Consider the following 12,433-nt stretch of genomic DNA (forward strand, 5'->3'; position numbering starts at 1 on the left):
GGAGTCATCCTTTATATGTAACTCCCATTTGATCCCATACTGGTCTGCCAGGCCCTCTAGCACGAGGCAATGATGAGATTGATAAATTATTGATAGGAAATGTACTGGAGGCCTCAGAAATTCATAAAAAATATCATGTCAATAGTAAAGGTTTAAAAAAGAATTTTTCCATAATCTGGCAACAAGCCAAGGAAATAGTAAAGAAATGTCCTACTTGTTCCTTCTACAATCAAATGCCATTACCAGCAGGATGTAACCCAAAGGGTACTCAGAGGAATGAAATCTGGCAGATGGACGTGTTTCACTTTGCAGAATTTGGAAAATTGAAATATGTACACCACACCATCGATACTTATTCAGGATTTCAATGGGCAACTGCTTTGAGTTCTGAAAAAGCTGATTCTGTAATCACTCACTTGCTAGAAGTTATGGCCATCATGTGTATACCTGCACAAATTAAAACTGACAGTGCTCCATCATATGTCTCTGTTAAAATGAAACAGTTTTTTGCTTATTATAATATAAACCATATTACAGGCATACCACATAATCCTACAGGTCAAGCAGTTATAGAAAGATCAAACAGAACTCTAAAGGTTATGCTATATAAACAGAAAAGGGTAACACAACCCCCAGAAATAGACTGCATAATGCTCTATTAACTTTGAATTTTCTCAATGCCAATGAGAAAGGAACAACAGCTGCACAGAGACATTGGATAATAGAAACAACTACAGAATTAAATCAGCCTATATGTGCTAAGAATGTGCTAACCTCAGAATGGAAACCAGAATATGTGTTACATTAGGGACGAGGTTTTGCTTTTGTTTCTACAGGAGAAGATAAGCTGTGGGTACCATCAAAATTGATAAAGGTTCGATTTGAACAAGAGAGACCTCTTAATTAGAGGAGGTGATAGTTCATAAACTAGCATGAACATCCAATTTAAACTATCTTATACCAGTAACACATGCCTTTTCATTTAATCAGATAATAACTTGCCAAAGAGGAACATCCCCAAAATTAGTCTTGGGGGAAAGGTTTTTGTTTTTGTCTTTTAGGAGAATGAAGGTTAAGGAATTTGAAGAACACTGGACAAATGGGACAACTGAAGAAAAGGGACAAATCATCTATCCTAGGAAACAGAGTGAAATGGCGTATGGGTATATCATCTAAATAATTTTATGTCTTCCTAAATGTTTGTTTCTGCTTTTCTCTAAAGATTTAACACTATTGATCTTTTTTTTTTTTGGTTTTTCGAGACAGGGTTTCTCTGTGTAGCTTTGCGCCTTTCCTGGAACTCACTTGGTAGCCCAGGCTGGCCTTGAACTCACAGAGATCTGCCTGCCTCTGCCTCCCAAGTGCTGGGATTAAAGGCGTGCGCCACCACCGCCCGGCCTTGATCTTCTAATAGTCCCAGTTCAATTAAAATTTAAAGCTGACTTTGGAGTTGAAGAATGGCTCTCTCCTTCTTTAAACTCAAGCATGTTGTTAAAAGGAAAATGCCAAATTAATTAAGGGACTATTCTATTACAAATCTCAACTCTTTGATTCTATTCTGATTCTTTAAACTTTTCTTAAAATATGAATTTTATATCAAAATTTACAAGATTTATATATACATTTTAAACTTTGTTAAGATATGAATTGTCATATAGAGTACTAACTAATTCTAAAAAGAAAAAAAGGCTTCAATTAGCTGCATATATATGTCTTTGTGTTCGAGTCTCTTATCAGTTTTCTGCAGGAAATCACGGCCAGGCCTAACATCAACTGAAATCTCCAGGAAGAAGATTTGGACCCACAACAACAACAATTCCACGTGGACAATAATAACATCACTAAGCTGACAAACATCATCTACAGATCAGCTTTGAACTACAAAGTGCTCAGAGCAATTTTGCGAGGTCTAGCTGAGATGATCCAGTCTCACAGACTATTTGAATAAGGACTTGAGATAAACCCTGAACTTTGGCATTATACACAGACTGGATAACGAAGGCTATAGTTACCTTTCCTAGAATTTGACAATTAACCTAAAATTTTTCTTTGTAGGATAAAGATACCTTTGCCCATACCCAGCAGGAAGCAATTTCAAGAATACGACACCCACATTCCCAAAGAGGTGGTGTGGGGTGGGTGGGTTTTTGGTCTTTTAATGGGTTTTGGTTCTGGGATAACTTTCATTGATTAGGGGGTTGGTTACAAGTTGTTGTCAAGGGTTAGGAAAAGGGCTAAGAAAAGGAGATTAGATTTAAGGTCTTGTTTTAAAAAAAGAAAGGAAAAGAAAAATGTAAATATTTTATATTTGATTGGATTGTTTTATATTGTATACAAATTATATATATTGAAATTGATATTGTTAGAAAATGCTATATGTACATATTTTTAATTGTACTTATACCATTCATTTAACAATGTAATGCAATTTTCTGACCCTTGGATATTGTTATTGCCAAATATTAGGATATAAAGAAATGAAAGTTAGTAGTTAGACATCATAATAGAAATTGTAGTCATATTAGGTATGTTTTCAAGATTGAGCAGATATATTTTAGATAGACAGATCATCTTCAAACCCTTCAGAGATCTACAGAACATGGCATTTAGAATGTTTTAATAACTTAGAAAATTTTTCTTTTTTGTTATGACTATGAGACATGTCGGCTCCTGGCAGTACCAATCTACTTCAGAGAAAATATATGGGCATTGAAAAAACTGAAATTGGAGTTAACTTTCATTGTGGCAAATGTTAGCCACTGGAAAACAAAGTATCCTTGGATCAACTGCTGACAAATAGGACAGACAGTACAGAAACGAAGGACTACTGATTCTTGCCAAAACAAGTGTGGTTATGGCTTTATCAAAAGGCATCTTCTGAGGCCAGGACAATATGGCACCATCCCTTGTAGCTAGAGTTTTCCTGCCTTGCCCACAGTCAGGACAAATCTTTGTCACCTGCCTGTCCCACAGCCACTCAGACCCAACCAAGTAAACACAGAGACTTATTTTGCTTATAAACTGTATGGCCGTGGCAGGCTTCTTGCTAACTGTTCTTATAGCTTAAATTAATCCATTTCCATAAATCTATACCTTGCCATGTGGCATGGCTCTTGGCTTACCGGTACTTTACATCTTCCTTGTCCTGGCGGCTGCTTCAGGCCGTCTCCTTTTGCCTTCCTGTTCTTTTATTTCTCCTCTCTGTTAGTCCCGCCTATAATTCCTGCCTAGCCACGGGCCAATCAGTGTTTTATTTACTAACCAATCAGAGCAACTTGACAAACAGACCATCCCCCAGCACAGCCAAGTGCAGACCATCTCACACACCTGCACTCAGGCCCATGGTCCTAATCATCCTCTATGCAGACCTGCTGGGTAAAGCCACGAGGAACCCAAGAACAGGCTCCCACAGGACATACAGAACACCCCACAGCATCCCTGAAGTGGCCTTCGCAATCCAGAAAAGATATAGTGCCCTTTTCTTCGAAGGCAGCTGAACAGGCAGTGGGCTGATGGTTTCTGATGTGCAATGGGACAGCAGCTGAGACAGTTATTCTTGAAGAGTAATTAAGCTCACACCTCTCAATAGTAGAATGGCATTTAATAGAGGGATGTGGAGAAGAACGGGATGCTGAGATGAAGCCACATACACACATAGCCAAGAAGAATGGACAGCTGAATTAAAAAACATCAACAATTTCCAGAATTTAAAATCCTGAATCATGACAGGACACTAGTGGAATTCAGGTGTTTCTGGTATATAGACAACCTCACCCAATGTGAGGTTGAACTGTTGACCTTGTGTATATCCTACTTCACAAATGAGTCTGTCAGATACGCTAAGCCTATAGGCTGAAGATGATGCCCCAACACTGCGGAGAAACCTCAGATGACTGTCCAAGCAGCTGGCTGATTCTGTCAACTCACAATTTTTTGGAAGTTGCTTGCATGTACTTCCTGGTTTTATTTTTGTTAGCTAATATTATTTCCTTCTTGGGTCTCTGAGGGAGTTGAAGATTAGTTAGTTATAGTAGAAGATTAATTAGGATAGAAAGTGAATTAGATAAATAGGATAGATAATGGAATTATTTTCTCTGAATTTCTCAAATACAAATGAACTAGACATTGTTTAGGTATTTATTACTTGTATATATTGTATATAGTTATTGTACTTTTGTATATAGTTTTTCTTATGTTAGTTATAACCTTTTTCCTTTTTTCTTTTTATTAAAGTAGAAATGTGGAAATATGGTGATATTTTATTTGTATTAAAATGTTATTTGTATGTTAATAAATAAAGTTGCCCAGGGGTCAGAGCTATTAGCAAGCCATAGGAAAGCAGGGCAGTGGTGGCGTATGCTTGTAATCCCAGCACTTGGTAAGCAGAGCTAGGTAAGTTTCTGTGTGTTCAGGGATACAGCCAGCATTGGGTACACATGCCTTTAATCTCAATACCAACCATAGAAGACCTGGAAGTCTATACAGACAGGCTGCGAGGAGGCAGTCATGTGGTTGGGTTTACAACCAATGAAAAGGCAGAACAGAAACTCTATATAAAGACTTTAACACAGGAAGTTGCTCTGGTTCGGAGAGGTAGGACCACTGCAGAAGGAAGGGTAAGGTTTTAGCTCTTAGCTCTGACCTCTTGGCTTTCTTCTTTGCATTGGTTCTGTTTTTCTTATTTAATAAGACAGTTGGTTACATCTAAAACACATTGTATCAAACTCAACTTGAAGACATTATATTTTCCCTTTAAAAATTCCAGGGAACAAAAAGAAAAGAACCTACCTGTACTTGAATTAGCCCCAGTCCAACTTTCTCCCAAAACAAAGGAAGTCAGAATGCTTACTTGGACCATTAGTGAGGAACCCAAATACATGGCCTCATCCAGTAACCTCAGCAGCTCCTGAAACTGACTGTCATGGTACTCAAAACGTTCACCAAAAGTGATGGAGCAAATGATATTGGAAACAGCATTGTTGATCTTGAAGTGAGGGTCAAAAGGTTGTCCTGGAGGTGGATAAAGAAAAAGATGCATCTTTCAAAGATATTGGTTTCTTAATTCCATATAACAGAGAACCATGTAAGAGGCTATGGGTATAGCTTGCTACGAGGTTTAACATACACCAAAGAATCTGTCAGTATCTGGGAAGTCAGACTGATGACCAGGCCTTAAGTGCAGTCCTGTGTCTAATGACCATTTGTTTGCTTAGCTGCATAACTCCTGGGGCAGGGTTATAGCTACATGTTCACTGCTCAATCCTGAGTGCTCAGCACAGTGCAGGGCATAGGGCAAACACTTAGATAGACACTTAGGGAGAATCTATTCAATGAATGAAAGGTCCACAACCTCCAGCACCTGCCCATGAGATGCCCACCTCCCTCCTCTCCTATGGCCTCCACAAGGTGTCGCGATTCTTCCTGGATGCGCTGTTCTAAGCTCTTCTTTCCCAATCCAAAGTTCCTCAGTGTCATCAGGGCGAACCTTCTTTGTTCCTTCCATGTCTGGCCTCTGGAGAAGATCAACCCTGGAAAGAAGAAATTCATCGTTATAACATTGTGATTCTGATCTAAAATTACCTGAGAAACTAGCTGGGCATGGGTATGATGGAAGGAGAAGGGCCAATAAAACGCTTGTCAGCTGTCTAGGCAGAATATCACAAAGCAGGGAGCATAATGGCTAGCATTTCCTGGTGGTTTGCAACATCACACAGTTTTGTCAGTATTTCTAATGTATACTTTAATTTAGTACTCTTAGAAAATCCAAAGGCTTATTGCTGTGGGATGTCCTTTATGTTGTGAATAAATAAAATTCTGATTGGCCAGTAGCCAGGCAGGAAGAATAGGGTAGGTGGGGCAAGGAGGAGAAGAATTCTGGGAGGAGGAAGGCTGAGGCAGAGAGATGCTGCCAGCCAGCTGCCGCCATGACAAGCAAGATGTAAAGTACCGGTAAGCCACAAGCCACATGGCAACTTATAGACTAATAGAAATGGGTTAATTTAAGATATAAGAACAGCTAACAAGAAACCTGAGCTATTAGGCCAAACAGTTTAAATAATATAAGCATCTCTGTGTTTATTTTATAAGTGGGCTGTCGGACTGCTTGGACTTGGCGGGACCTGGAGAGAAAACTCCAGCTATAGCTGATTACCAGAACATTCCAGATCTATTACAATGGATAGAGAAATTAGATAAAAGGATAAAGTAAAAGTTTTAAGAGAACATGGTTACCAGGTAGCTAATGAAGTGATCAAATTCAAGTCTCCCCAGAACCAATGCATCTACACTTTGTATTCAGTGTGCCCACATTTTTGTAAATATATATTACACACACACACACACACACACACACACACACACACACTACAATATAGATATATCTTGTTATCTATGTTAAGCTAAATGCCAAGAACCAATCTTAGTACCACAATCTGTGTTAGTTGGGGTTCTCTAAAGCGCTGGTTCTAAATCTTCCTAATGCTGCAACCCTTTAATACAATTTCTTATGTTGTAATGACCCCCAACCATAAAATCATTTTTGTGCTTGTTCACAACTGTAGTTTGGATACTGTTATGAATCATAATATAAATGTCTGATATTTTCAATGGTCTTAGGTGACCCATGTGAAAAGGTCATTCCACCCCCAAGAGCATCATGACCCACAGGTTGAGAACCACTGCTCTAAAGTACTAGCAGTGATAGAATGAATCTAGAGATATTAAAGGGTTATTTATTAGAGTGGCTTATAAGCTATTCCCAAAATGACTGTTTCCTGATGGAAAGGCCAATAATGCTATGATTTTTCAATCCATGAGGCTGGAAGTCTCAGCTAGTCTTCCACATACATTAGAATCCTAAAGAAGTAGATTCTAATGCTGTGAAGGAATTCTTCTTCAGCAGGATAGTTGAACTTTCCAGTGAGAGTGAAGGCAAGATAGCAAAAGGGAAAAGTTTCCTTTTTCCATGTCCTTTTATGTGGGCTGGCACCAGAAGATGTGGTCCAAATTTAGGGTGGGTCTTCTTATCTCAAATAATCCAGTGAAGCAAAATTCCTCATTGTGTGCTCAGTTGCTAGGATTTTAGTTGATTCCAAATGCAGTTAAGTTGACAATCATGGTTAGTCATCAAACTCCTGGTAGAGTTCACTCAGCACCCTGGCATCTAGATCATAGAGTCATGTTGGCTTCCCTCTGCCATGCCTGGACTTGTATTGATAAGGCTTTAATGCCATCATCCTGGCATAGACTATCTAATACATAGTCTGCTTTTGCAACTGCAATGTGTAACTTCATATTGAAAACAAGTTTCCCAATGCCTTTTCTCCCATCTCTAGCTGATATCCTAAGGTCTCTGCTAAAATACATTCATAATCTTTCCCAGCTGTTGGAATAAAAATTAACATTCAGCAAACACTGCTTGTTCTCTTACTTATCAAGCTCAGAAATATCAGGTGAACTTAATTATGTCCTTTAAATACCATACTTGGGACACTGGATGTCTTTCAGTTCCTCAACACTCTCTACTTCTTGTCATTTCAAGGATATTATATTCCCTTGAGTAATATTCTTTAAGGTCATTAAATGAATGTCTCTCATGAATGCAGCCCTATCTACTAGGATCTTTATTTGTGAAGATGATTCCTCCTTAAACTGTATTGTCCATTTGATATCAATAATGTTAGCTTATACAGAGTTTTGATAAATAATTGAATACAAAGTAATGCTACACAAGTCAGGAATTATAAGTACTTGAGAGTTTTTTTTTTTTTAAATCATAGTTCAGGCTGAAATAGGAAAATAGTTGTATCTCCCCAGCTCTAAGACAGCTTTCATACTATTAGTTGATTTAAAGCTTCAAAGTAACTTTAAGATTAGACCAGGTCCATTGCTAATGTATTTTTAGATAAATATTCCCTGTCTTAGTTCACAACAGCACACTGAGCTATCTGGCTAGGATGTAAATACAAAAAGCCTAATTATTGCTAGCTGGCAAATGATTTAGTTTTTGCACCCATTCCCCACCAAAATTTGTGAAAATATCTTGTGACTAGTCTAAGCTATAGAAAATAACTTCTCTGTAGAGCCTAATGAGGGCTGCAGGTGTTTTTCAGATAATTAGAACTGACACATAGGACAAAAACAATATACTTTGAGATTTAAAATGATTCTAATGTCACTGTGCCTTGGAGGATGCCAAAGTGAGTTTACATTAAAAAAAGTAAGATAAACCTGAGTTCCAATCAAAGCATTTAAGACACAGCTCTCTGTAAACACTCCCAGGCTAAGAGACATTGACATGTTTATGATTGTTAATCACAAAATGTTAGTTTAAAATGTTACTACACTTAGAAATATAGGATATGTGCCTGATTTCTTTATCTTTCTTAGAATTCTCAGTAATTTAGTAACTCCTTTAAAAACTCCAAATAACTTGTTCTTTCTTTGAAATTGCAGCTATCAATTACAGCCTTACTAATTAAGAAGTTGAGAATTATTACATGTGTGTTGTCAGGACAACTCTGTTTCTTATCATTTACTTAAGAAATGAAATGTGATCCTCAAATGCAAGTTTTATATTGCCTGAAGGATTCTGTTTGGGTATATATAGCTGTGAAGAACAAAGAAAATGCAGAGGCAACATGAGAAATTAAAACAAGTAACCACCTAGAGTATGTATGAGTTTTTTCCCCCTAGTCCCTAAAAATCGCTCAATAGAAAAGTCTTAGTTTTGCCCTGCTGCAGCCTGAAGCTGGTTCCCTGGGCTGTAATAATTGATAGTGCTTTACTATTTAAATCCTGTTATTAACTTATACTGTGCTGTCTGGTTTTATGTTAACATCACACAAGCTAAATTCATTCTAGAGTGGACAGTCTCAATTGAGAAAATGTCTCCTTAAGATAGGGCTGTATGCATGCCTGTAGGGCATTTTCTTAATTAGTGTTTGGTGTGAGAGGGTCCAGCCCATGTGGGTAGTGCCAAGTCTAGGCTAGTGGTCCTGGATTCTCTAAGAAAGCAGGCTGAAAAAGTCATGAGGAGCAAGACAGTAAGGAGTATTCCTCCATTTCCTCTGCATCAGCTCCTGCCTCTAAGTTCTTGCCCTGAGTTTCTGTCCTGACTTCCTTTGATGATGGACAGTGATATGGAAGCATAAGCCAAATAAACCTTTTCCTCCCCAAGTTTCTTTGCTCATGGTATTTCATCACAGCAGTAGTAACTCTAAGACATGTGTCTAGCACTTATCTTCTTATAGCAGACAATACAGTGAATTGATGTGGAATTATTTCAAGGAGCAATTAGAAGCATCTAAAATGCTATTTTCTTGGATTAATAGATTTCAAATTCTGTTTTCAGCTTATGACTTTATTTGATGATAAGATAAAGTATTCATACTAATTAAATTGTAACATTAGCTAGGGGCCTAGAGATCTCATGACTTTAATGATAAAGTATAAGCAGCTATAAGCAAGATGTAGTAGAAAGGAGAAGCTGACTTCCATCCATTTTCCTAGGGTTAGAGTGGGGAAATGGAAGTGAGAGCACAGTGTGTCTGGCTGTGTTTGGTGCTGTGGTTACTTACTATCAAATCATCAAGAGTTAGTTTTAATAAATATGTGAGCTCACCTGGTCTCTACTAGGATACACTATAAATCATCTTAAGGGTGCTTTCATTCAAGAAATGTGGTATACAGCTCCCATTAATGATGGCATTTCATGAAGGGATTGGCTTATGGGAGTGTTGGATAAATAAGGCATATAGGTGCCTTTTATGTATCATAAAAATTACAATGTATCTTACAACATGTGGTGATATTTTATTTGTGCTCTAATAAATAAAGTTTGCCTGGGGATCAGAGGAAAAAAACCAGCCATAATAAGTAAACACAAAAGTCATGCAATGTTAGCACACACCTTTAATCCTATTACTTGGGAGGCAGGGATCTGTCTGGATCTCTGTGAGTTCAAGGCCACTCTGGGAACAGAGCCAGGCATGGTGGCACAAGCTTTAAATTCCAACACTAGTTAACCATGGAGTTCTGGAGGTCTGTACAGATAGACAGAAAATGACAGAGCAAGACAGGAAGAGGAAGTGATGTAGTTGGACAGAGAGAGCAAATCAGATGGCAGAACAGCAAGGCATATAGGTGTGGGTAGACAGGAAATATCTTGCTTTTGGAAGCTGCAGAGGTGGTGAGGTTAGGTTAGCATATGGCTGTTCCTATTCCTCTGATCTCGCTCAGATTTTCACTCCTGTATCTGGCTTTGTGTTTTCTATTAATAAGACCATTTAGAAATTTACAACAACACATAAAAGACTTACCATTTTCATTAAAGATATGTTTTTGCATAGGAAATTTAGGGCGACTTATAAAGTTTTCATCCAGGTGAGTAAAGGCTTCTTTGATTAAAGGCAGACTGCTTATAATCACTGAAGACATGATTCCAACATCCAGACTGATGACATTCCCATACTTCTTCACAAGCTGTAAAATATTCCAATAGAGGTGAGGGTGTTCATACCTATGTGTCCAAGGATGGTAGGCACATGTGTAGCAAATGCTAATCATAATGACAAATCCTCATTTCCCTGTGAATGATAAACCTTGTATGGTGATATTTTATTTGTGCTGAAATGTGGTGATATTTTAATTTGTGCTTTAATAAAGCTTGCCTGGAGATCAGGGGAAAAGGCCAGTCATTTTAAATCAACAAGAAGTCAGGCAGCACACGCCCTTAATAGGCAGGGTCTCTGTGTTCAAGGCCATACTAGGGAACAGAGCCAAGCATGGTAACACACGCCTTTTATCCCAGTACGAACCATAGAGACCTGGAGGTCTGTACAGACAGACAGTGACAACGAAGTGAGGTAGCTGGGCTAAGATAGTCAATGAGAAGGCAGAACAGCTAGACAATAAAGGCGTGGGTAAGACAGGAAGTAGCTCTTATTTGGAAGCTGCAGAGTTGGTGAAGTAAAGTTGGCTGATGGCTTTCCCTATTTCCCTGATCTCTGTGAGGCCTTCCCCCCTTTATTTGCTCTGTGATTTTTATTTAATAAGACCATTTAGAAATTCATCTATAACCTTGGTTTGTGGAAATGGTTTTAAATTTCTTTTCTTTGCTACTGCACTAACTAAACTCAAATTCACTGCAAGAATGGAATTTGCCAATACAAATTCATTAACATGAATCAGTGAGTGGATGGTGTTATAATGTGTATCCCCAGAAGAAGGCTTGAGGACAATATTTCAATAAATAAGCGAATTCTCTAACATCCAGCATTCTACAGTCTAGGGAAGGCAGAGAACACAGTATATGCCACCTGCCAAAGACCAAGGTCTGTCTGTGCAAGTCTGCTATAGCAAGCACAGAATAAGAAAAAATATTTTTACATTGATTGATTGACTGATTGTGTGTATGTGTGTCTCCTGTGTGTGTGATTGTGTGTATGTGTATGTGTCTCATGTGTTTGTGTGTGTGTAATGGGTGGTGTTGTGCATGTGGAGGTCAGTGGACAATTTTCTGGAGTCTGTTCTCTCCTCTCACTGTGTGAGCCCAGGTGATTGAATTCAGATTACCAAGTTTTGCAGCAAGTGCCCTGACTCACTGAGCTACCTCTCTGGCTTGCAAGCATGGAATTCACAGTAAATAAAAATATCTTTTAATGGTTTGCTTGCATAAATAACTTTGATAGCAGAAGCAATACCAAAATAAATGGCAATTTAAATAAGAGAATGTGATTTAGAGGAGGGCTCTGGTAATGGAAGCAACAGAAAGACAGAGAAGCAGAGCCCAGAGACAGTGAGGATGGGTCATGCAGCATTCAGGTCACAAAATCCTTGCCTAATATGCAAATATCCAAGTGTGTTTTCAGGAGTCTGATCTGATAAGTTAAAGATGAATAAAAGGGAAAGAAAGAGAATGGAATGAGCATCAACTCCTATAAGACATCCTAACAGTGACTTGGAATTTATTAAGTAATTTTCTACATACAACGATCATATAAGGTATACTTTTAGGACCATTGTATGTTGGGGTCCCATTGTTACAGCTAGCTTGAAGTACATGCTAATATCTAACCTGTGTATCACATGCCCACTTCAGTATGATAGGACTTTCTCTTGTTTGAGTAACATTGCTATAATAATTCTGTGAACTACTACAGAGAAAGCTAAGAAACTATGAGTTGGAGAGAAGTACAGTTCACACATGCTCAACAAGCAGCCCAGCTTCTTCACTGACCTCATCCTGTTTTAAATATGTCATTTTAACTGATTTAAAATATCTCATCCCTTTACTACACTAGACACTTGTTAAACATTCCTTCTAAGCACTGCACAATTGATTTCACTTTCTATCAAAGGTTAGGCCCAGAGCTGCCTGTCCATCTAGATTTTATATGATATCACAATTGATTACCAGAATCCATAGGACTCA

At 38.2% G+C, this 12,433-nt stretch overlaps 1 protein-coding gene across 2 annotated transcripts in view; it reads right to left on the minus strand.

The window, feature by feature from the left end:
* Window positions 1–12,433, minus strand: part of LOC102903065 (cytochrome P450 2J4-like) — a 42,403-nt gene that overhangs the window by 27,475 nt on the left and 2,495 nt on the right. For both annotated transcript variants that reach the window (XM_006974025.4, XM_042271430.2), the window contains exons 2-4: window positions 10,320–10,482; window positions 5,379–5,528; window positions 4,850–5,010 (exon numbers count right to left, since the gene is read on the minus strand). In XM_006974025.4, the coding sequence (XP_006974087.1) occupies window positions 4,850–5,010; window positions 5,379–5,528; window positions 10,320–10,482 (474 nt within the window). The remainder of the gene's footprint in view (window positions 1–4,849; window positions 5,011–5,378; window positions 5,529–10,319; window positions 10,483–12,433) is intronic.

The sequence above is a fragment of the Peromyscus maniculatus genome, chromosome 2, assembly GCF_049852395.1.
Source record: "Peromyscus maniculatus bairdii isolate BWxNUB_F1_BW_parent chromosome 2, HU_Pman_BW_mat_3.1, whole genome shotgun sequence".
Lineage (NCBI taxonomy): Eukaryota > Metazoa > Chordata > Mammalia > Rodentia > Cricetidae > Peromyscus > Peromyscus maniculatus.